Raw genomic sequence first — 26,178 nt, forward strand, 5'->3', positions numbered from 1 at the left:
TGCCATTTTGTATCCTTCATTAGAGGGTCAAAAGGATAGTGCAATGATAATCCTTAAAGTCCCCATATGTATCGGGGAGTATTAACCACAGTTTAAACTCATACAATCAGAGATTAGAAGGCTATGTTCTGTTTAGTGATTTGTCACAGACTTGCTATGTCTCCGGACCTCTCAATGGTGGTTGCTCAGTTTCCCCATATGTAAAATGGGGAATAATACTTACCCACCTCAGCAGAAATGCTGTGCAATAGACAGCTGTAAAGATAGAAACAGATCCTGGAAGGCAGCCCAGGCTGAAAAAATTAATGAAGGCTGGCATAAAAGTTGGAGGAAAAGATAACATGGAAGAGGACCATGATAAAAATGCAGTTCAACTATTAAAAACTGAGGCAAAATAGGTACTAAACTTGTATTTTGCCTTTTCACATAACAACAGGACAAGTTATTTGAGGCAGTAGAAGCCCTGAGGCACCATGTCAGTTTTTAGTCTCTTCTCTTTAGAGGTCAACTGCTGAACTCTTCAGTTGGAGTGGGACCTTGCTCATTTGAGGGTTTTTTGTTTTTTTTAAACTAAGGTTGATGTAGGACATCTTCCTCTGTAAGGTACAAGCCAACATCTATGTAGAACTCTCAATACTCAGTTAAAAAATTAAAGGTGCAAGACAATATTTTAATCTTTAAAAGTTTATCAATCTCTTATATACACATAGATTTACACAAAGTGGTTCATGAGTCCCTCCTAATATATATATATATATATATATTTTTTTTTTCTGCTGGCAAGGTTGGCTGGCGAGTATCTCTTGGCTTTCTATGAATCTGATTCATAGACTGTATTATCCTTTCAATTGGGCACTGAAAGGAGTCCATTTTCATCCGCTGTATCCAAGATCTTGCAGATGACTGGAGATTCCACCTGAACAAAAATAATCAAAAAACCCACCAAATGTTAGGTACTTTGAAACACAATGTTGTCAATTGTTTACAAAAGAAAATGCATAAGCAAGTAATTTGGGCATCACTGTTTTTGTAACTTTTTGGATAGTTATTTGTATTTGTGAAATCTGTAAGTGCAAAGTTCTTTATTTACAATAATGAAATCAAAGTAGCCTTACTCTCCCAAAACAAATACAGATTGACAAAGGGACCACTATTCGCTTAGTGCCAATTATGTATTCAGTTCAAGAGTTCACAAAAGGAGTATGCCTTAAAGAACGAACACACTGAAATCCACTGGTAGGAATGATTTTTTGAAAGTTACTTACTAACTTGTGAGTGAGTGAAAGAGTTGGCTAAAGAGAGGGTGATGGCTTGGTAGGAGACCTGGTAACAGCAAATGTCTGTTTCTCCTCAGCAAATAGCACCTGACCCCACATTTGACACATCTAGAATGCAAAGTATTCCACTCTGGGATCAGAAGGTTCTAAAAAGCTTTAGGACTTTTAGTTCACAGCTCAAGTGGTGATCTATGCAGGTCTGAAAACAGTTACAGGCAACTAACATAACACACCCTCCCTTCTCTTGAAAAAACACAGGACAAGTTTGCGAGACATTCTATACCTTGGGGGAGCATCCTATAACCCCCACATTCCTTATTTATATATAATTGTGATATTGCATATAAAGCATGCTATGTGACGTATCAGGGGAAAGATTATGATCTGCTGAAAGTCATGTTTTCTATCTAAATATGTATATCATTAATGCATATGAAGTTATAAGAATTGTGCTGTATGGTTGTCACTAAAATATGCTGTGGGTTTGGGAGGCACCCAGATACTAGCTCTCAAGAGACAATGACAAGGGAGGTAACCAACACCCAGGTGGGTGCTGCTGAACAGACATTACCAGCCATTGTCCAGCAGAGGAGCTACAATTCAATGACTAACCTGCATGAGGCCGTACCAAGCGAATTGCTCAACCTTGCCTGGGGACTCAGCAATACCCATGAGACATGCCTGGACTTGTGTTCTCCAAGCACATGGGACTGAGGATATAAAACAGAACACAGGGCCCTACGCTTGTCCTTTCTCCTGCCCCAACAAAGACATTCAGAAGACTGAAGACGGGGGAGACTGGCCAGGTTTAAGGGACAAATCTGTACATTAAGGACTGCAATATCTAGAGATGAGGGTGAGAAAAACTGCTTAATCTAGCTCAGGGGTCAGCAACCTTTCAGAAGTGGTGTGCTGAGTCTTCATTTATTCACTCTGATTTAAGATTTCGAGTGCCAGTAATACATTTTAATGTTTTTAGAAGGTCTCTTTCTATAAGTCTATAATATATAACTAAACTATTGTTGTATGTAAAGTAAATAAGGTTTTTAAAATGTTTTAAGAAGCTTCATTTAAAATTAAATTAAGATGCAGAACCCCCCAGACCAGTGGCCAGGACCCGGGCAGTGTGAGTGCCACTGAAAATCAGCTCGCGTGCCGCCTTCGGCACGCATGACATAGATTGCCTCCCCTGATCTAGATGTTGCCCAGTCTAACAGGGTTGAGAGTTTAGACTGTGTGCTTATATTTTATTTTATTATGGTAACTAACTCTGACTTTTTGCCTATCACTTAAAATCTATCTTTTGTAGTCAATAAATTTGTTTAACTGTTTATCTTTACCAGTGAGCTTGCCTGAAGTGTTTGGTAAGGGTGCTTGCTCAGGTTTATAAAGGCTGGGGTGTATTCACTTTCCATTGATGAAGTGGTGAACCAATTAATAAATTTGCACTGCTCGGTATATTCCTGAAGTACCAGGCTGGGAGCTGAGGGCATTTGGCTGTTGCCTTTCTCTGTGAGATTCAGGAGTGGCTCTGGGAGCATTCACGCAGTCTAGCTGGGCATAGACAATGCACCACAGTATTCTGTCCAGATACTATAAGAGGTTATTTCCAGTTCATTAAGAAATTGAGATTTGTTACAATTGCTTAAAAATAGATTACTTTAGAGAAAATTCTAGATGACTGAGTTACTGTAATTTAATTTTTATTTTATGTAATATTTGAACATCAACTCTTGTACTCTGTTAGAATTTTTTTCATGAGATGGAATTCAATTATATAGGGATACATTTAAAATGTCCTAAGGGAACTAGATCTCCATCTCTAACCTTAGGCTACCTTCCCTCATACCAAAGAGTGTACTCATTCAACCGGTATTTTCAGAAAAACAATATTGAGCCATATTTGTCAGGGTCCTGATCAAATCAGTTTTTATTTAGAGGTTGGAAGTATTAAAATCTGACTAGCTTAATATGCTGAATGCCTCACACAGCAAATGAAAAAGTATCTGAGATGTAGTTTTTTCCAGGCTTAACATGTTTATGATTTAGAACTATTTTAAATTTTCTTCTGAATGCTTTATTGAAGGTTACCTACAATACATTAAAATAAGATCAATTTAAGAGCTCAAGCTATTATGTGCAGACACCACCTTTACAATTTTTTTTTTCTCTCAAATATCTGAAAATCTGGTCCTGTGCTTACCAACTATCACATAAATTAGGGTTCTCTGTTTCACCTGCAATGGTTGACTACATCACTAATGCTACAAAAGCAACAAGGAACAAAAACCACAAATTTCTGCAGTGCTTCCAGTGGTAGTGGTGGAGTCATCAACCTATGCAGCAGAAACTCTGGTTTGTTAAGTAAAAATCTGTTTAGTGTAGCTTTAAATCTCTGGCAGATGCAAGTTAAAAAGGCCGTGTCAAAACTGAATATGCATAACTTCTCTAAGTGAAGTCCTGCACCTTGAGAAATCCTATTAGCTAGAAAGGGACTGTGGGCTGAGTGAATTCAAGCATATATATTTACATACCCCGAGAATGTATTGACAGGAGTGAGGCTCCAGCATGTATACTGTTACTGCATGAGGGGAATCAGATTCTTTACACCTAAAAATAGGAATGATTTGAGTAAATATTCTAAAAACCACGGAACTCTAGTAGTGGGTGAAGAGCCAAAACTTATGACTAGATGGTTTACTTAAGAGTGTAACTTACTTCAATTTCACAGTCACCTGCCTTGGCTTGTCAGTTAAGTCACAAACATCTCCATTTCCATAAAAATGAGATACCACTCTGCCAGAAAGGTTTGAAATTAGATGAGAATTTGAACACTCAGACAACATTATCACCTTAAATGCCGAAAGCAAGCTGTGAGTTGAGTAATCAGACCTTTCAAACACTCCCGCCCCCTCAAATGCAAGAAACTTAAATCTATATGAGGAAATAGAAAAAAGGGAAGAAAACACTGACAAGTTACATTTAATTTGTCTACTTCTATAGAAGCAGATAGGACTGTGATTTAACAATACTATTCTCCTTGCATCACATCCAAGAGACAGATGTTGAATTATAAATAGCTTCTTTTGTATTTTAAGTTAAGAGTGCCTTATTCAAAATACTCTGATAGTTTATTGTATTGATTAGACTATAATTTACATGGCCCTGCAGTTTGGACAATGGGGGTGTGAACTGAAGTGTGCAGTAGCCTGCTGTGCTGCAAGTTCCCTGGGTGGATGCTGCTGGTGCAAAGTAAGATACCTAGGTTTGTGTTAACACGTATGCATAGTCCAAACTGTGGGGTCAGGCAGACAAGCCCTTAGTCTACAGCTTTAAGCCTCTCCCTTTCCCTTCCTCTGCAGCAGTAAATATGAAACCAATTCTAGCACTCAGATGACATAACCAGTGGTTCTGGTGGAGGGGACTTGATTGCTCTAATGATTACTGGCTCCAAGCACTCAATATGAGAAATATTAACTTTACAACTTTATTATAATTTTCATGGGGCAATTCATCCAAAGAAAGATTTACAAAACTTTCCCCATCAAATTAAAACAAATTATATGTGCCACAGAACACAACCTCAGTGAAAACCTTAAAGGCAATAGCAATATGAAGCTAAAGCTTTCGAAAATTTTACCCCTTAAGTGTCTACATCATGTAAATGATTTGAAAATTTTACACAAGATGAATTTAGTACTAAATTAAACTGTTTTCAAACTAGTTATAAGTTCAAATGCCACAATTTATGTAAGTTATTTTAAAGGGCGAGGATGAGAATCTAATTTTCTGTTTTTAAAATGCAACATTTTCCATTCAAAAAGGAAAGTAAGATGTTCTCAACCAACATGCTAAGAACTGTTTCTCAGTACGTAAATGGTTTGTGAACAGCAATTCAAACATGCTGCACTGAAATGACAAGCTCTTTTTTTCAACATGTTATCTAAGGTTTATTCAGTCAAAAATTGACTGTACCCTTACCTAACTGTCTGCATACCATCTTCTCGGAGGTGATAAGCTCTAGCAACATTCTTCTTGGCCCATTCAATGTGTTCTTCTTTGCTCCAGGTACCAACAACTACAGAAGTTTTGCCACTTTCCTTATCCTAAAATAAGAACAAACGATGATAAAAATCTTGTATCATGAGGTTTAATGAGTTTGCTGCAGAGAGATCATTTTAAAGATGAGAAATATTAGGGAGTCAAATTTTTAATAATCCGATTTTTTTTTAATCAACTAATTGTTGGCTACATATTGTTACTGCAATCAGGAGCAGCTATGTGAGCATCATTTACTTACCGACAATAGCTTACAAATATGCCTCAGCCAGAAGAGTTGTCCTATAGCAAGAGACTTTCAGTTTTGACCACTTCTGATATTGATTAATGGCAGTGCCTGCATTTCATTGCATAAACTGAAATTGTGCCAGCTTGACATAAAATTTCTCACTGAAGTCAGGAATTTTGCCTAGTTAATATACATAGCCTATAGGCTTGTTCTACACGAACATTTAGTTCATGGCAAGCTAGGCTGAGAATCTACCCCACATTAGCCTGCTGTATGCTACTGTCCACGTGGACCCTGCTGAGATGCATTGACAGTTCGTGAGTTTTGATCTAGGGGATGGTCTACACTAGAAAATTAGATTGACCCAGCTACTTTGCTCAGGGGTATGAAAAATCTGACCTAAGTATCCATGTAGAAAGTGCTAGATTGATGGAAGAATTCTTCTGTTGAGCTACCTTCTGCCTTTTAGGGAGATTGATTTACCAGAGCAATGGGAGAACTCCATTGTAATAAGAGTCTACACTGAGGTGCAACAGCAACATAGCTGTAGCATTTTAAGTGTAGACATTGATCTAGTCCTGTTTCAAAGCGAACTAGGCTAAGTGCACTACTGAACTCTTAATGCGCATCAGCAGGCTCCGTATGGACAGCTAGTGTGCAGCAGAATCACACCCAAGCTTGCCAGAAACTGTTTGTGTAGACAAAACCTAAAGTTTTTTATATATTGGTATGTAGAATGGAGATATGGTGAAAAGAACATTTCCTATAGCTTGTTTGTAAATTAGAGGCTAAATTCCTCTCTTTTGGTCAGATTTACCATACTTATTGCCACATTTCTCCTGGACTCACTCTCCCCAAAAAACCCATAGCAAATAGCCCAGGTAGAGATTATATTTCTTATACATTGGCAGGGCTGCCCAGAGGAGGGGGCAAGTGGGGCAATTTGCCCCAGGCCCCGCAGGGGCCCCGGACGAGAATATAATATTCTATAATATTGCAACTTTTTTTTTATGGAAGGGGCCCCCAAAATTGCTTTGCCCCAGGCCCCCTGAATCCTCTGGATGGCCCTATAGATGGGCCCAAAATGTATGCTGATACTAGAAAGCATCTTAAAAGGCAGCCATCTAGGTTCCATTACTACTAGAGAAGATGATGAGAATGAACACTAAGGACTCCAACCAGAGCTAAGAAATACAAGGAAACCATGCTGCACAGCTTGTAAAATTAGTTCTTTTCCTAAAACCCAGACACAGTAGCTGATTTTAGCAATGTGAGATCAAGCAGGACCGAACAGTGAAACATCTGCTTTGACAAGTGAACTGGGGACAAAAGAGAAAGGAATTCTACTTGGACTCACATCATTTCAAAAATATTGTCACTTTCAAAAAAAAGATCTGTACAAACATTTAGAACAAAATGATCCCCTCTGTTTTCATGACTGATGCGGATTCAGCTCAGGGGAAGGGAAGGGACATAAGGGAATAGTGCTCTTCCCTCCCCCAGCAGAAGGGCTTCCCTGGGTTAAAAGAGGGAGGAGTCAGTATCAAGTGACATACTACACCCCCTGTGCGTGGTGGATATCTGCACATAAGTTAATGCTCCCGAAGCAGCATGTAATCCCTGCACCTACACTCTTGCCATTCACAAATTTAAAGCATAAGTGTGGAGTGAACCCAGTTTTATAGACAAACACTGAAAATCCTATAAGACATACCAAAGGAGTCTAATATTTTTTACACTAATAAGGAGGTGGGGAAATAGTAAAGCCATCTGAGTTAGGTAGTCAAAATAAGAATATGTTAAGCCTATAGCCTCATTCTTATAGTCTGTCCATTCATGTAAATGGATCATGTGACAGGTACAATGAAGGAGCATATTAGCTTGACATTTCTGGTATTATGACCAGTAATTAAATGGTTAATTTTGGCATTAAAACACTCATTGTACTTCCAAGTTTGTATACTAAAATTAATTTCAATATAAGTCTGCAAGACAAAAATACATCAATTGATACTGCAAAGCCAACCTTCGAATCAGAAGGACTATTTCCCCTTATTCTAAGGCACCTGTCACAACATCACTTCTATTGACAGTTAAATAGTAAGGAATGGAGCAAAGTCTGCAGGAACATGCAACCTTCAGTTTCTTTACCAGTGGATTTCTATTGCCCCAGCTCATGAGCACATTCATAAAAGCAACTGTTGGCCATCTAGTGGCAGAAGACTGCAACTGCTATTTAACATACCTCATGATATTGATGTACATATTTGCCATAGCAGAATTCATACTTCCACCAACCAACACCCTGAAAAAAGAAATGGGAATAGAGTTCAAATAATGTGAAATACATTCTTTTCTCATCTATCCTATTGTAGCTTCATAACTGTGTAATAAGGAGCATCATTGCTTTATATAGATTATTTGCCACCAATGACACCATCTACGTATGAACTCCTGGAAAGTTGTAAGTACCCAATACAATGTGTTCCTTCAGTCTTTTTCCTGAACCTCTTTTGTATTTCCTCCTCTTTCAGACATAGCAGTAGTAACAGACTCCCTCTCTCTGCTACCTACCCTCCCAATTTTTTTTGTCTTCCTGCCCTCTTTTCCAATCTCGGCTATCCATTATTTCCTATTTTACGAGGGAGAATCAAAAGAGAGATAAAGTTCTCTCTCAGCTTTCACATTCCTACCTTTCCTTCCTATCTCATTTTCCAAAAGCAGTGTTTAAGATTTCCCTCCTTAATACATTCCACACTCACTTATCTCACCATCCATGCTTCACTACAGAAGACTGAACTTCATTTGGACTTAAACTGAAATGCTAAAGAGATCCTTTAGTAAGATTACTGAAGACTCTTGTTCCACTTTCTATAAAGATTTCTTATTTCAATTCTGTTAAAGCAATAATTTAGCAACTAAGAACACCATTAAAACATTTAACAAATCAGTGGCTTTCAGAAGGTGGACAAATTCTTATTAAGTACAGCATTTAACTTTATATTTTGATCCAAGTGGATGAGCAAGACAAAAAGACTAAGGTCTGTTCAGAAACCTTTCTGAGGGTCAGAGGTGGGAAATGTCACTTCTGAAGAGGGCATTCTGGGTAGCCACTTGAAAGATAGGAAATGACTTTCATTATGGTCTTCAAATAATAAATCTATCATCTTCTCAGACACAACATTTCATCTTACAGAAGTATCAGATTTGGTAGAATTACTCTACTAGAGTTTCAGACTGTAAATAACAAAAACAAAAAATTAAGTTAGCTTTTGAATTTAGTGAAGATAAAACCTTCAGGTCAAGCTCTAGTAATTGGCAAATTACTGTGAGAAAAACACTGATGTGAGAAACACAGCAGGTCTGAGTTAACAGAAATTTTTCAGCTATCCAAGTCCACAAAGGAGAATTGAAACGTGAAACAAATATGGATTTAATAAATGCAATTGTATACAGTTTATTTCTCACCCCATGGAAGCAGTAAGAACCACTAAGAAACTCCTTTATGAGTTGGTCATCAGTCAATTTGGAGATGTGTGTTGTTCCAACAGTTAGCAACTGTTGGGATCCAACAGTAACTGGCTTATGAATGGAGGAAAATTTCTCTTCTTTTGTTGAATGTATTTCTTCCTGAAATTAAAATTCAGACATATTTAGAGTCCACATATCCTCTACTAAACACATAACTGCATGTTAGAAAGTAACTAGTATTAGAATAAATATCAAATGAGACAAGCAGCTGATAAATGTGCAAGAACTTAATAGGTCAGACATTTATTTCACTGCTTTGTGCATTAAACACTTGCATCTAAGAATAGCTGAATGAACAGAAAAGATCAAAAAAGTAATAGGAGATTTGGGGGTTATAGACTAGTAGCCCTAACTTTAACCTAGAGGTTTTTTTTTTTGTTTTTTTTTTTTTAAATATGACTGCAGCTATTGACAATTCCTGCTGGTTTGCCACAGGCTACTTGAAAGATCAATATAATTGTGCAGAGTGACAATCAGGGATATAAACAGTTGCTGTAAATTTAAGGTTACAAGTACTGTAATAAGGAAAATTAAAAAGCTATATTTTCCAGTTTAAAATTACAAAACTCCTACCTCCTTAACCCTTCTAAAAGGCATCTTCAGCATTTCTTGCTGTTGCTCCAGCTGTTCCAGATTATGGGGTTTAAGTGGGGATCCTGGCAGTGACTGGCAAAATATGTCATTCACAGGAGAAGCCCGGAACCTGTCCAAACAAGTTATAGATGCATCACCTGTTTTCTTGTAACACTTATTCCCACTATACATAAAGATATGTCAGCACACACACATTTGTTCTCAGTTTAAAAAAAAAAACTAATACATTAACACTCCAGGGTTAAACTTTGCATGCAATGTGTCAGATCAGGATTTTTTTTTTTTTTTACACTGTTGTTGCTATAAACAGACATTTCAGTTGTCGGAGTGTAAAGAAAATAAAAGTTCATTGGATCGTAACGTTCAACACTCAGGTACTTAAAAACCACTTTATTAAGAAACGTACCAAGTAATTAGTCAATGCCAGGGTTTCTCAAACTGGGGTCTCCACTTGTGTAGGGAAAGCCCCGGGTGGGCCGGGCTGTTTACCTGCCCTGTCCGCAGGTCCAGCCGATTGCGGCTCCCACTGGCCGTGGATTGCTGCTCCGGGCCAATGGGAACTGCTGGAAGCGGCATTGGCCACGGGAGATACTGGCCGCCACTTTCAGCAGCTCTCATTGGCCCGGAGCAGCGATCCACGGCCAGTGGATCGGCCGGACCTGTGGACGGGGCAGGTAAACAGCCCGGCCCGGACTGCCAGGGGCTTTCCCTACTTCAAGCGGCGACCCCAGTTTGAGAAACCCTGGACAATGCAATCTACCCTGTTTTAGCTTTCCTCAGATTATATAACATCTTACTTGCAAAAAGGCAATTTTTGCATGCACTGTTAATCAATTTTAAGTCAGGGAATTCCAAAAGAGTTAAGATTCAATGCTCAGCCTTAACTCAGCATGCTTATACATACATCTTTAAAATATGGTGTCATTATTTTCATCAAATAAAACTGAATGCAAACTAGACTTTTACACAATCTTTCATATAGTACACAAACTATGTGTGTTACTCATTTAAATTTGTCACTGAATATTTAATTAATTACTTTGGTATCATTAAATTATAAATTGAACCTTCACATGGCCAACACACAAGACATATCAAACACATTTTAATAAAGAGTTCACATTGTACTCTAGTTAAACTTGGGACAATTACATATGTCTCTAATCTTGTTCAGAATGTTCTAGGTCACTTATCTTCAACAACATAATCTTCACAAAGTAGCAGTACAAGTTCCTTGTGGGAGTGGCTACTTGGGACCCTGTTTAAAAATGAAACTATAACTCCCCCTGAGCAATGCTAGTTTAAAAGGCATTGGAATATTGACAACTACAAGAGATGGTTTTAGAAGTCACAATATCACTGCTCTTTCCTTATTTCATACAAATTAAGGCCTCTTCAAAGCACCTGAAAAGCCTGAGTGAAAATTTAGAAGTACTAAATATAAGTGGAAATATTTTTACAGTACTATTGAATAATAGTATGTTAGTGATCGATACATTTGCAAAAAATATTAAATTATTGTTTCCTACAATTTTGCATTACTTTATACTCATCTGTTTTGTAAATACACATCTAGCAATTTCATAGACTTACAGGTGCTTCTGAAAAAGGGAACTGGCTTTCTGGACTATCATCAGAGTTTGTTATGTAGGAATATGCGCACTGTACAGAAGGATGTGTAACAAATTTCAGTTTGTATGTAAGATAACTGAAGTTGCTTCCTGATTAATAAGTAACTCTAGATTAAATAAACTCCATGCCTGAAGGCTGAAGAGTTAAGTATGGTGTTACTAAATCAAATAGAACTATCAAGCAATTAAATGCAATTATATATTTCTTTTCACCTTTCCCTCCCATCTGTCAGGCATGCTCTACCGCACCCCCGGAAACAAGTTCACATGCTTAGGGATAAGGACAGATTGTGCCAACAATAAGAATGGTGTATATTAAATTATATTTAGAACTAAAAAGAATACTCTTACTCTCCAACTTCAGTTGCATTACTAAGCAGTAAAGATATGAGAATGGATGGGGAGGGAAATGATTCATGGCTGAAGTACTGTCCTGAGCCACTTTGAGGAGCAACATGAAAGCCACTACAGGAAAGAAAAATGTATTTTTAATACCCCCACCTGTAGGCTGCTCTGAGCAGGGATTGAGCAGCACTTTGGGTGTGCTACTCATGCCTTTGCTAGTAATAGCATGACTGAATCAGGAGAATGAGCCCTTATGTGTTTTGTTTTAGATACATTTTCAAGGCATCCAATATTCTCACTCCTGGCCAAGAAGCCCTCCTCACCTATCTGGTAGTAAAGGTTTTGGGGTTGAACATAGATGATGGGGGAGAGGAAACAGTAACAGCAGTTAGTGGTTTTAAAAAACAAAAACAACAAAAATGAACCAAAACAAACAAACAAGCAAGCAATTTTCTAGCCCACTTTTCTTTCTTCTGAGCAGTTTTAATATTCTCATGTAATATTTGAAGTATTTCCAATTTGTCACTTGAATGGAAGTCGGTAGATCTAATCCTTAAATAAAGTTTGAAAATTCTTAAGAGTGAATCAAGAGCAGAAGAATTATAGCAATCAAAGTAGAGCAACGTATACATTCACTGGTCAGCCACTGGGATAACTATACTCTGGACAATCGTTAGGTAAATCCTTCCCCCTCAGAACATGCCAGCTATATTAGCTAGCTAAGGGATTTGCATATTTTACTGCTAGACAATAACTGCAGAAATTATGCAATTATGCCACCTACCCACAGCCAGAATGTAAGCATTTGCATCAGAGAGAAAACTATAGTTATACATCAGTAGCTGTACAGCACTGCTGTTTAATGGGGTAGTACGATACACTGACATTAAATTATTTGACAAATGTAGGACTAGATGTGGATTTACCACTAGCCCCAAAAAGCTTTGTTATATAGTTCTGCTGCATCAGGAGCAGACCGGGGCCAACTTATGACCAATTCACAATTCCTGGTTCTAAGCTTACTCTAGGCAGGGTTGGCGGGAGGGGAGAAATAGTCTGCACCAGCCCTTCATCTGGCACAGATTATTTCCACAACAGCTCACAGCTGTGTTAGCTGGTGTACTGGGAGGTGAAGTCAAGCCACAACCCACTCCTCACCTCTGCCTGCTCACTTTTACAAGATGGGGGGAGGGGAGGGAGTAGCAGCGCTATAGAGGCTGTTCTCCCCACTGTACAGTAATCTGCAGCAATGAGTGTAGCTGATGCACAAGAGCAAGGTACCTTATGTTCCGGGAAGAAAGGGAACAGGTGCATGGGGCAAGCCACGATTTTGCTCATATGAAGAAGCTACATTGTAAAGCATCCTCCTCAAGAGCAGAATAAATGTTATGTATTCAATCTTATTTCTTCTATTTCCTGACTGTGGAGCGATTAATTTCTCAGCCTGAATGATTCATGGACAATTTTTTTCCTTAATTAATTTTGAAAACACTAAGGTAAGAAAACCTGAGTTATTCATCACACAGTGCTTCTAACTTCCTTGATCTCAGCCTATCTGGCTCAACAGCTCATGAATGCAGCCATTATTAATTGAGCTCTGGTACTCGAATTGGAATTATTTTATTAACGTATGCAATAATACACTTGCACACACTGGCAATTTTTTTTGGAGATTGGAATAACCTATTAACTCCTTATCGCTCTAGCTAAAGGATGCTGCTGAGCTAAGCTCTGAATGCAGTGAACATTAAATTTGCCTGCTTTAGCAGTCAAAGAGGGCCCTGCCTGTGAGCCAAACTTCAGACTTCCAACGCTCAACTACTGAACATTTTCTTCAAGCCATGTCCAGTTTGAAATTTCTAACTTTATCCCTTTCTGAGTTAGTTGAGAGTAAAGTTTCTTTACATTTGAGCATTTTCTATATTTGAGTAATACAGAAGTGGGTGAACCAATTTTATTGAGCCTCTTCAAGAAAAAAAATCCCAAATTCACCTTTAGATAGAGACCCAGTCTGGAAAAATTTCAATCTTCAGTGAACTGGAGGAAGTTAAGAACAAGTGAAGAGACCTGGGTGGGTTTAAAATAAGAGCTGGAATTCAAACTAAACTATACCAGTGCTTTTCCTGCATAGAAAGTCAAATTCTCCATTTAAATTAGAAAATTGGTTGGTAAATAAGGATTTGACAGTGTTACTACTTATTCACGGTATTTTGCAACTATGTTTGCATAGTGCATGACTGATGTCCTTACATCAGAGAGTACTTTTATATCAATCTAGATATTCTCAAATAGGTTACAAATGACTGTCTCTCTACTCATCTCAGAACATGTTGCTATTTAAATGGAAACAGGTCATTTAAAAACAAATTTATTACTTCCACCTTCACCAAGACCTGAGTTTAGGAGTCTGTGTTGACCCTCCAAGAGCTGACAGTTGAGAGACTGTAAAACACAGGTAAGATATTTTTTAGGGATGCATTATGTCAACAATTTGTGCTGGGAAAACAGAATCCTGAACTCAGGTCTCCGCAAGTACTGTTAAATAATGGATTAATTGATTTTCATGTTTTTAAAAAGTGTAACTTATGATTAAATCTACACATACTGGTAAGAGATCTTAACACTTTTTAATAAAGCTTTTAGATCATGTGAATAGGATTAAAGTGTTCAAATACCTAATGCCAATGCAATAGAATGAAGTCCCAGTTCTAAAGCTGCCCCCTCTGTGTCAGGTGCACATAAAGTATGCATGTGTAAAAGATGGGACATGATTTCTAAAGTTAAGTGAACAAAAGCTAAGTGAACATGGAAGCAGTAGCCTAAGTCCCCTCATGTATACACAAATAGGTGACCTGCACATGTACATATGGTATTTTGCGGTATTGGCCACCAAAAGCATTCAAATATCATAAGTGAGGCCCCAAAAAGTCATGATTAGCGTAATAAGTCTTTTTTTTGTTTTGTTGAGTGTGAGAGAAAGTGGTTTTATTTATTTATTTTTAAAAAGAACTAATGTTGGACTCTTTCTTTGCCTTCTGAACCATCAGGCTGCAGTCACATCACATTCCTAAATTTTTCTTTGCAACCACAATGGCTGGAAACTTACCTTAAAAAAATCCAAACCGTGAGGCTCTTATGTGATGTCTTAACTCCAACAGCTGGAGCTTTAAGAAATACTCCAAATATTGTGAAGCTTAAGTAAAAACTGCAAGAGTTGGCAATGCTGTATTTGCAAGCTTGTTAAGCATATGCAAGGATAAAAGAAAGTGTGTCCAGTTTTGCTCAAGGAACCACAACTGCCTATAATTTTTGCACGCACAAGAGACAGCTGACTGAAAATTTGGCCCCATACGTGCAAAAGGATCACTAGAGCCAAAATGTTAAATTTGGAAACTGTACCTGTATTTAGGATGGTTGCATAAGAGAGGTGTCAATATGACCACTTCATATTCACATGTAGTAACTTCTGCTACTGATAGGATCTCATGTTTAGCTTCAGGATGACAGATATACATCACTGTACTTGATCTGGGCAGGTTTTGTCTCAAAGTACAAGGTGTACCATTTCCCATTCCTACAGGATAGTATGGGGTCATCTGCCCTTCTATGTTCTTTGTAGGAATCTAGGTGAAAGCAAAAAAGTTAATTAGAAACTGCAGTAGAGCTGTTTCACTTCTCTGTAATGGCAACACTACAGCTCATTAGATTCCATGTTTCAATAATGTTTTAATCATATTTTCATTTAGGGATTTTTTTTTCTCCTTTTGCCAAGAGGTAGAGTGTGGTAGTTAGCAGGCAGGAACTTCACAGGTAGAAGAAAGTAGAGAGTTAAGGAGCTTAATGTATAATCAGGCAAAACCAATGGTAAAGGTTAGGAGCAATAACAGTTAATAAGATAATGTAAAAGCCCAGGCAGCCTTCAGCAATAGATAGATAGAATTGGGGTAGGGATAAGCAGAGAAATAAAGTGCTACCAGGCCAAAAGATGACTGCATATATGCCCACTTTATAATGCAAAAGTTCATAGGTTCTCACATACCATGGATCTGTCTTAAATTTAAGATTTGTGGTGTTACTAAGGGTTTTTTATAAAACTTAGCACTTCAACAAGAATGTGGAAAGTAAATTAACTGTCACCTTAACCTTAACGTCCAGTGTCTTGGGACTGGACAGGGCAAAAAACTCATTGGTGGAAGAGAATAAGTGTCTCCAAAACTGGACCAGTGATCAAAAAGGGAAAAGAGCTTATTTTCTACTCACACCTGGATTAATGAACTGAACATTTATCATATCTACATTTAGTTGCCTCCATTGTTGATGGCAAAAGTGAAAGCAACGTTTTACACTTGCCTCTTTCAGATTTTCCTTTTCATCTTGATCTACAGAATAATATAAGAATGAGAGAAGTGTAAAGGTCTTTAAAATATATATAAAATAATAAAGATATGAAATTATATACAAAGTTATGCTAGGTAAGAGATTCAGTTTTAAAAATAAAGTCATTTCCTCTCAGCACACCAGCCCTGATTGTACCATACTGACATTTTCAATGTGAGACTAAGTTTGATTACTCAATTATCATTTGCTTAATACCGGTTTTCACTGAAACATGCTTGTACATTAGAAGAATGTTGTCAAATATTACATGGCAAATGTTTGTCCTAAAGTACTATAAAACTTTTATAATTTAATGTGTCAAATCTTCCTTTAATCTTAAATTTTTACTTATGTTGATATGTCTGTCACTTAGGATTTTTTTCTTTTTAAATGGATTAACTTAAATAATATTTGTTCAAAGATTTTTTTGTATACTTCGTACTTCACAGCACTTTGTGTACAGTCAGTTTCTCTATTCAACCTCACCTGTCTGTAGAAGTAGGGGCAAGAAGAAAATGCAGTTGTAAAATGAAGACACTGATAAGGGGACTGGAGCAAGCAGAATAAACTCTTTTAAAATGACTAGTTTCAAAGTTAGTGTCTCGTTAAACAAAGAAAGCCTCTTATGTTTGGGAACTCAAGACAAGCCAGATTCTGCTCTGTGGTAAGGTCACTGTGCTGGAGCAGTGCCAAGTGACCTTACTGCTGCCCTACAGGGGCAACTGACCACATCCTTCATGAGGGAATTCTTTTTGCTGGCACAGCAGACTATGCTTACATCTCCTTCCTCTCCCCACTCTCTGTGCTTAGGGAGCATGCTGGAAGCCGGGCTAGAGTGTACTGCACGCCAATGATCACTTTGTTTATTTGCCCCCAGTTGGGTGCTACAAGTGTCAACAGCTTTAGGATTCTCTAACCTGTGCCAGAGATGGGATCAGCATAATTGTTAGTGAGATAAGAAAGGAGACTTAGGGACATTTCCCCTTGAGCTGCACCAAGCTTGCTTTAGCATACCTGGGGAGTGAGGCCACAATGTTTTGGGATCCTTTCGTACCCTATTCAAGACTATGCTGGCATCAATTATGTTAATGCACAAGTATAAGTTGAGCCAAGGAATTTCAACTCCATATGAAGCATAGAAAAAAATAAAATTGTCACCTAATGGAAAAGGACAGAATAACTCAAAAAAGGATGTTAACATTTCTAAGATCCCAATCCACCTCCAGAGGTGATGCAAGTTTTACCATTGTGCACTAAATTTTATCCAAGATCTGCTAGGTACTGTACATATAACAGTCTCTGCCCTGAATTACTTAGAATTTTAAACACAAAAAACAGTCAAAAACCAAGTGAACAGGTTACAGAATACAAGCAGAGGGATTAGGACAAAGACTGGCACAGGTTCATTTTTAATATTTTGTATATATGTTCTATCCCCAACTGCCCTTCTACCTAGCCGTAATTAGTTGGCAGATTTTTTGTAGGTGGCCTGGCTGAACTGATAGGATGGGGAGAAGGTGAGGCGCCAAGAGGAAATTACCACAAACAACGGAGTTAGGAAAAGTAGCATTCCACTGTGTTCTACTTCTCTCTTCCACTGGAAAGCACATTGGACATTTTTCCATACATAATGTTCTAGCATATTTTTGTGAAAACAACAAATACCAGAATCCATCATCAGCATTTGCAAAAACCCCACAAACAAAAAAAAACAGAGACAAACCTGGGTCTGATAATGGACTCTTTATCAGCATGTTCCCAAGGTAGTACTCTTGGATGTTTATTTTCTACAACCAAAAACAAATACAATTATAGTTTTGTTTGTTAAAGCTAACTTTCCCCACATAAGCTTCAAGAGCGCTTTCTGTTCATTCCCGTCAGAATTCATTTGTAGTAACTTCAGCATCAAAGTGTCAGTTCTAAATTCTTTTATTTTTTTTGTTTGGGTCTCATAAGCTTGTACAAACATACCTGGCCAGTTTCTTTCTCTTCATGGTATTGACGAATATATTTTCCATGGCAAACTTCATAAGTCCAGTAAGATTCAATCTAAAAAAAATAATTCATGTTTTAGTCAGCAACACAAGAGTCTGGCAATCAAAATTTTCCAAAACTTTAGGACTTAATTTTGACAGATGAGTAGCAAAACCAACCCTGTCAGGAGGAGGATGGAACCCTAAAGTAGCAAAAAACTGCAGTGAATTTTCCCAGCATTCCAGGGTTAACTGTGTTCCAAATATGCATAATGTGTCACATTACTGTGGGTTTTTTTGCTGATGTTGTGAAGCATCTTTCACGTATGTGAGAGCCAAATACACCTCCACCAACCCAGAGCCAGATTGTGAGGCCGCAGCACAGACCTGCTGTGGCCACTACTATGCACTATAGGTTGCATTATTAGTTGCAGCCCACTCCCCTTCCCATGCCACTTGTGTGGAGGTGTTGGGACACTGGATCTGAACAATAATGGATATGGAATGTACTCTCCCTGGTCCATCCTCAGTGCTAACATGCCTGGGGCAAGTATTTAGTTCACCTCCACATGGTCCAAGGGGTTGTCCCTCCCCTGCTTTGTGGCCACTCTGCCCAGAACAAATGCAGAGATAAGGTAGTATGGAGGGACTTTAGTACTTGAATGAATTTTATCCCGTGAAAGAATTCTGGATAGCTAAGGCTTTGATGGTGAATCTGGTCTAATCACACTTGTCAGGGTTCACTGGCCACTTTTAAAAATGTAGCAGGTTTTTTTTTTTTTTAATGTAATAATATCAAGCAGTTATGTCTGAGAGGCAAACTTCTGGGGTCTCTGGAGGCACTTATCTTTTAGCCTTGTCATACATTCAAGGCAGGTCTTGTAACCACAAGCTGTCCTGTACACCTCTACCCCGATAGAACGCTGTCCTTGGGAGCGTTATAGGTGAAACCGCATTATATTGAACTTGCTTTGATCTGCCAGAGCGCGCAGCCCCGCCCCCCCAGAGCACTGCTTTACTGCTTTATATCCGAATTCGTGTTATATCGGGTTGCATTATATCGGGGTAGAGGTGTATTATGGTTTGCATACTGGAAGTACGATGACAAATTGTTAGTATAATCACCATATCTACAATTATTTAGAATGCAAATTTTTTAGCAACACTATTAAATATTAACGTTAATGAAGTTTATAAAGCATTCTTGCTTTAACCGCTAAATGGAATCTCATATACATATTTTAATGTTTATTGTAGTCAACTGTAAATAGGTTGAAATGTAGATGGTTTATTCTGCTAATTTGCAAATTTGAGTGAAAACAGAAAGAACATACTCTATATGAACAACTACTTTGTTTGAAAAGAGGTTCCAACAATTCTCCTGGACTAGGCCCTTTATAATCCTTTTCTTCTTCCTAGAACAAAAAAGGTTTGACATTTTTAGCTATATATGCAATATTAAAATTAAATGTACAACAGTCAGATCATTAATTTGAATAAGGAAAAAAAAATCACTTGCAAAGATTAAGATACAAAATCTCTGTCTCCAATAACATGCGGTGTGATAATTAAAAGAATCTTTAAATTTTAGTTATTAGGAAGGGACACTGAAGAAAAGTATAAGAGTCATAAATAAATCAGTCAAACCAAACAAATCCAGGAATTACAGAATTGGAACACAAACTGTAGAAATATGGCTTTTTTGTATTTTTAGAAGTACTAGAGTTCAACCTGCTGATGACAAAATAAGATACAAGCATTCAAACTGAGGTGTGAATAATTTCTATAGCACTGAAAACCATTTAGCACCTGTTTCCTAATTCAATATTTTTGTTTCAAATGTACACTAAAAAGGTAACTGTCACCAGGGTTTTCACAGAACAAAAATCTGAGTCTAATTTAAAAACAAAACAAAACGCAGAAGTAAGATTCGGTGAAAAATGATTTGTGATGTGTGCCATTAACACATGCACACATACATTAGAGAGATTTCCATTGTATTGTCTGTTAGAACTAGCAAACACTTCTTTTTTGTCAGACTTTTTTATTTGGATACTACTATTGTAGAGGTACAAGGTACAGAGGAGAGCAGAAGTGTCAGCAGCACTTATAATGGACATCATGTTGCAAATTCAAAGGTTGTGGACAATTAAGGCAATATTCTCTAATGCAAAGTTCTAGGTCTGTGAGACTCCAACCTGACCTGGTTTTCAACCTTTTTTCAAGTCACTTCTTTCTTTCCTTGCAATGGATTTGTAGATGGGCAGACCCCTATAGCTCTTCCGTGCATACCACATTCTAGCATAGTTGTGGCCTTCTCCTCAGCCTCTCTCTCTCATGGCCTTTTCTGTCTCTTTTTGTCAGATTTTCCTTTTCTATTTTATTGTTGTTGGCTCAATTTTTGCTTCCCTTCTCCACACACCTGAATGCTACATGGTGCTCTGACTCACCTGATAGAGCCATGGGGCTGGGTGGCACAATCTTGTGAGTGAGCCAAGAGCCACAGAAGAGAAGCTAAACTTGTACATGTGAGCTGATCCCACAGCTGGCTGCAAAGGCACAAGCAGCCACCTACTATTTTACATGAAGTAGCTGCAGAAGGATATCTTCAACAGGAAGTGAGGTAGATGTGAAGTTATGTAGCTTGCCTGTCCCCACTGCTTCTTCTCCTCTATCTGCCCCCTCCTGGCCTATTCTTGTGCTACTGCCTCTCCTGTGAAGAAACCACATCCCCTATTTGGGGGGAGGGGAGAACCTTCCCATAGTGACTTTTATGGGAGAAGATGAGATATTCTGAAAGCTCTGGCAGTAGTGCTTTGTTCCTACCTAGTCATCCATCATTGCACAGGAAAAAACCCAGTAATGGAGAAGCAGTAGTATTAGTTATAACTTCTGTTGCCAAAACCAGTGGTTAAAGCAACGGTCCCCAAACTGTGGGGTGCACACCTGAATGTTTGGGGGGCACATGGCCAGGCCTGGGCCAGCCCCCACAGGGGGTGGGGAGGGAGCAGCAACCAGCCCCGCTCTACCCCCAGCCTCGCTCCAATCCCAACTGCAGCTCCATGCCAACCCTAGCCCTGCTCCACCCCCAGCCACAGCTCCACTCCGCCCCCTGCTCTGCCCCCAGGTCAGCTCTGCCCTCATTCCCACTCTGCCCTGAGGCCAGCTCCTTTTCTAGCCCCAGCTCCTCCCTGATCCCAACTTCTGCCCCCAGCTCTGTCTTAAGTCCAAGCTCCTCTGAATGGAATGGAAGAGGCAGACAGATTCCATTACTGATAAGGGAGGGGGGCACGACAGGAAAAGTTTGGGCACTAGTGGGTTAAAGTAAGGGGGAAGAACAGCTTCCTGCTACCATCTTTAGCTGATATAAATAGCTTTCTTCCACAGTTTCCTGCTCCTCCATGACTCTTGTACCAAAAGTGCCCCTTCCTATTTCAATCTGCTTTAAATACCACTTATACCTAAGGCTACATTTATGTCACGGAGGTCATGGAATCCATGATTTCCAGAGACCTCCGTGACATTTTCTGCTTCAGTCCCTGGAGTTGCGGGACTGGATCTAGCAGCCAGCAGGACCCCAGCAGGGTTACAGTGATAGCCTCTTCAGGGTCCCCCTGCAAATTTCCAGGGACAGGTGACAGCCTCCTCAGGGTTCCAGTGACTGGGGACAACCATGCGGGGGGAAGAGGGGCAAAGGGAGGAGGAAAGAACCCTGCAGCTCTCAGCCACCACAGTGTCAGGAGAAACCACAGAGCCGCACCAGCAAAAGTCAGACAGGTCATGGCTTCCGTGAATTTTTGTTTATTGCCCATTACCTGTCCATGACTTTTACTAAAAACAACAACCATGACAAAAATCTTAGCCTTACTTAAACCCAATGTTATTAGTTATCCAAACAAGAGGTGATTCTAGTGGACAGTGCATCTCTCCAGCAACATTAGCTACTACAAGCACATCAAACCTGCCTTTCTACTCTCTACCTTGGCTTCTCATGCCATATCATGTCAAGTTCAAGACTAAATGGTTTGGGCTTAGAATTTCTAAAAGATCGCCTAAAGCTTCAGGATGTAGACCTTGCTCAACAGCGCCACTCCTCAGGCACAACAGAACTTTCTATCATAAGGATAAGCTAATCTGTGCAGGACATATAGCTTTTTCCAGTTTTCTTTGTCCAAGACTGTGAAATGAACTCCTGGAACTCCAGGGGTGGGCAAACTATGGCTCGCGGGCACATCTGGCCCTCGAGCTCACGCTGGGGAGTGGGATCAGGGGCCACGCCGCACGGCTCCCAGAAAGAGCGGCGTATCCCCCTCCGGCTCCTACGCATGGTGCAGCCAGGGGGCTCCGCTACACACGCTGCCCCCCGCCCCAAGCGCTGTCCCTGCAGCTCCCATTGGCCGAGACCCACAGCCAATGGGAGCTGCAGAGGTGAAGCCTGCGGACACGGCAGCATGCAGCAGAACTGCCTGACCATGCCTCTGCATGGGAGCCGGAGGGGGAATATGGAGCCTGCACCCCTGAGCCACCCCTCCCTCCCCCAGCCCTGGTCCCCCTCTCACCCTCCTGCACCCCTCAGTCCCAGACCGAAGCACCCTCCTGCACCCCAAACCCCTCATCCTCAGCCCCCCACCCACAGAACCCTCACCCCCCCAATCCGCTCTGCCCCAGCCTGGAGCCCCCTCCCGCACTCTGAACTCCTCATTTCTGGCCCCACCCCAGAATCTGCATGCCCAGCCCAGAGCCCATACCTCCTCCCACACTCCAACCCCAATTTCATGAGCATTCATGGCCCGCCACCATACAATTTCTATACTCAGATGGGGCCCTTGGGCCAAAAAGTTTGCCCGCCCCTGCACTAGAGGAAGGTGCTCAGATATTAGTGATGAAGGTGGTATAAGACTCTGTAGCTCTGGAATTAAGGCACATAACTGAGACTAGCCAACCCACCAACCATTTTGCCTAATTAAGGATGTCAAGACTGGTTCACATCAAACCCGCCAAGAACAGAACTACCATATTGTCTATAATGAACACAATTAGTTATAGAACTGCCATACTGTGAAACATTTTGCAGAGGAATTCTGTTTTAAAAAGGTAGAAAACTATTTAATTTTACAGATGTGTCACTAACAATCTGTAATTGCAACAACTTGACTTAAGCTTACCTCATCTCCGTTTGCTATCAGTGGAAGTATACATTTATATTTTTCTTTATCTACAGTTGTCATAATGATGTAATTATCTTCTTTGTACAAAACACCAGTTGTAGGCTAAAAGTAGAACAAAAACAAATCCCGTTTAGATGGATTTTTTTTTTTTTGGAAAATGCTATAAAAACTTAAATATATTCCTAGCCCTAGGTACAAAGCAGGTTATTCAAAAGAGTTCCCTGCATCTTCTCAGGTCCTAGGGATGTCAGCAGACTGCTTTTTACCATTTGCTCTGACAGTTTGTCTTCTGATCTTTGTCTTAACCTTTATTTTTGCTCCTCTGCCTTTGTCTAGACTCTCCCTACCCCCATGTTTCTCTACCATCTTTTTTCTTTCATCATATTTACTCATTCCCTCTCTTTTCCCCGTTCAATAAAAATAAGAGAACTTGTAAGACATAACTTCCAAATGAATAGTGTGATGATGGGCTATGTTGTACCTCTTTCCTCTACCTTTTCCTTGTTTTATCTAGGCTATAAAATCTTCAAGGCAGACACAGCATCTTCCTTTGCTTGAACAGAGTTTAATACAATGAACCCCAACTGCCCTTCCAAACAAAGTCTGTTATAAAATAACAGGAGTGTAGAGTAGATTAACATACTTTTCCTTTCTTTTAAATGCACATCTGAATCCCAAACTGCTTCTAACTCTGAAAAAGGCATGGCATGTTGGGGTCCCATCTTTGTATCTCAGTGACTGTCACTGCAAATATACTCAGTTTACAAATGAAGATGATTTTCCCCAACTACAGTCATGCACATTCAGCCTGGGATTTCTCTCTAGCTGGTGCATTCCACTCATGAAGGTTCCTTACATCTAATGTAGTTAACAGTCATGGTGATGATGAACAATGCATAATCCAACGTCTTCTCCTGACAAAGGCATCGGAGCTAACGAAATAAACTCGGGTCCTTTTCAGAAAATAAGCCTTTAACTAAAGATGCACGAGCAGATTTGTAGATTTAAAATATTGATCTAGTCACTCTTCTGACCATAACCCACACTGCGTGACCCCCCGCCCCGCCGGGGCTCCCACCGACGGAATCCCCCCAGGGGCCTTCTCCGCCCACGGAGCTCTCCCCGCCCGCCAGCCCGGGCGCTCCCGCACTGACCAGGCTGAAGTCGGTGCCGGGCCAGTTCACCCTGAAGGGGACATCGTCGCTGAGCTGTGGGAGAGCTCGGCCGCCGCCTCCAGCTCCAGCCCCCGCCAGGACCCCGCCTAGCAGCGCCAGCAGCGCCGCCGGTCCCAGCCGGCACCGCCTCATCCCGCCCGGCGGGGGGCTGCAGAGACCGATCGGGAGAGAGCCGGCAGCCACCCAGTCGCAACCGCAAGCAACCACCGGCCACGTCTGCTTCCGGTGGAGCGCTTAACGCCATTTCCGGGGCGGGCCGAGAGCACATCAACATCCGGGTCACGTCCGAGCAGACCCCCGCTTCCGGAGCGAGGCCGCCAGTCAAACAAGGTAAGAGGAGTTGGGGGTTGTCCTGCTGCGGCCTGGAGTTTCTGGTGGTACCCGGCCTGGCTTTCTATGGACTCCGGGTCCCCAAGCCTGGCTGGGAGCCTCCCGCTGGAGAGAACCGTTCTGCTCGCGCCTCCTCCCGGGCTCGGGCATTGGTGCTCGGCGCTGTACAGAAATGTACCCGGAGCCGGGACCGCTCGCAGGCCGCCGGGACAAGTAGCGCCTGGTGGGGCGGCCTCGCGGTGGCCGTGCGCAGGGAGGGAGTGAGCTCTTCGCGGTTGCGTTTGACTTGCAGTTACATGGCTGGGGCCGGGTGCGCGGGGCAGCCCCGAACTCGCTGCCTGCCCTTGGTCCGTCCTGCGGCGGCCCGGAGGATAACGCTCTACCGAGCCGCTTCAGAGCGCTGCCCCGCTTTGCGCTGGCGGCGGTGAATGCACTAGCGGACAGGTCGGGGCTCGGGCTCTCAACGTGGCTCATTATCACGTTCTCCTGGTTGTGTTCAGAAATACTTTTCTGCCTCTGGGTCTTCATGTGACCAAATTCTCCTCAGCGGGCTGCAGGAGGGCTGACAAGCGGGCAGTGCTGGCACCAGGGTGCAGACAGATCGTCTCTAGTCGGTCTGTCAGCGGGCCTCCCATTGGATGGTTTGCAAGCGTAACTTGTCTGGCGCGCACATACAGGTAGTGAGAGTTGGTCCTTAGCCTGGCAGATGGTCGTGTCCTTATCTCCACTGAAGTCAGTGGGAGTCCAGGGCTCTCAGCACCTCACACAAGTGGTTCCAGAGTTTGTTTCGATTTATGTGGCTGGGGGTGGGTGGGGAGTGGAAACTTTCTTTGTGCTTGCTGGCGATTTTCAGCTCTTCAGAGTTTCCTTATGTTAAGCAAATGGAGTAAAATAAAATAACTTGGACTTCTTTTTTGCTGTCCATTGTTACAGGTAATCCTCAGGGACTCTCTCTAGCTGTGGAAGTGATATGTGTTAACTAATGAAGACTAGATAAGTGTCAAAACAGGTAGGTATTCTGTTTTACTTAAACAGCCAAAGGGACAGTAGAGGTTGTTTTAAGCCCTGTGCTAAAAATGGACTCTTGGTGGAACCATTCTTTTATTAGAATACTCTAAAGCATAGTGGGGTCTGCCTTTGTCCCCTGGCTGCTACCTCATTAAGAATGTTTAATCATAATGTTAATAAGAGTGGTTAATGAGCAAACAGTGAGCCTTATTCAGAGTGTTACATGAATGTAAAGCTGATGTGTGATCAGAATATCAATTGTGTTCTGATTTACAGCAGCATGATATCAAAATCAGGTGTTCAGATGCTATTGTGATGGGAGCTATATAAATACATAGTAAAGTATTAAATTGTATTATTCTGCAGGGGGAGAAGTATGTTCTATTGAGTATTTAGATATTATATGGTAAATATCTGTTAAGCTTACATTATTGTTTACATTTAAAAGTATAAAAGATATTTTCTGAGACCTGTGTTGTTT

The 26,178-nt window shown here is 40.6% G+C and overlaps 2 protein-coding genes across 18 annotated transcripts in view; one reads left to right on the forward strand and one right to left on the reverse strand.

Annotated features, from left to right (window-relative positions):
* Window positions 1–395: 395 nt before the first annotated feature.
* Window positions 396–24,491, reverse strand: ERLEC1 (endoplasmic reticulum lectin 1). 4 transcript variants are annotated; one of them, XM_065590721.1, is made up of 15 exons: window positions 24,339–24,491; window positions 23,182–23,286; window positions 19,351–19,431; window positions 18,015–18,092; window positions 17,767–17,830; window positions 16,017–16,045; window positions 15,066–15,289; window positions 9,670–9,799; window positions 9,034–9,195; window positions 7,811–7,870; window positions 5,259–5,383; window positions 3,996–4,073; window positions 3,812–3,887; window positions 1,266–1,385; window positions 730–916 (listed from the first exon to the last, which is right to left on the reverse strand). In XM_065590721.1, the coding sequence occupies exons 1-14, from the start codon at window positions 24,489–24,491 to the stop codon at window positions 1,293–1,295; spliced, it is 1,458 nt and encodes a 485-aa protein (XP_065446793.1). In that variant the 3' UTR covers window positions 730–916; window positions 1,266–1,292. The 4 variants fall into 4 exon arrangements, with proteins under 4 accessions (XP_005307412.2, XP_023965450.2, XP_042717130.2 ...); XM_005307355.4 differs by lacking the exon at window positions 1,266–1,385 and having other exon boundaries at window positions 396–916; XM_024109682.3 differs by lacking the exons at window positions 1,266–1,385; window positions 3,812–3,887 and having other exon boundaries at window positions 396–916.
* A 58-nt stretch (window positions 24,492–24,549) lies between these two features.
* Window positions 24,550–26,178, forward strand: part of ASB3 (ankyrin repeat and SOCS box containing 3) — a 158,886-nt gene continuing 157,257 nt past the window's right edge. For 9 of the 14 annotated variants that reach the window (XM_065590715.1, XM_065590704.1, XM_065590716.1 and 6 more), the window contains exons 1-2: window positions 24,614–24,689; window positions 25,623–25,698. The gene's annotated coding sequence lies outside the window, so the exon portion shown is untranslated. Of the gene's footprint in view, window positions 25,134–25,622; window positions 25,699–26,178 lie in introns of all 14 variants that reach the window. The other 5 variants (XM_065590706.1, XM_008173049.3, XM_065590719.1 and 2 more) reach the window with 3 other exon arrangements.

The sequence above is a fragment of the Chrysemys picta genome, chromosome 3, assembly GCF_011386835.1.
Source record: "Chrysemys picta bellii isolate R12L10 chromosome 3, ASM1138683v2, whole genome shotgun sequence".
Taxonomy (NCBI): Eukaryota; Metazoa; Chordata; order Testudines; family Emydidae; genus Chrysemys; species Chrysemys picta.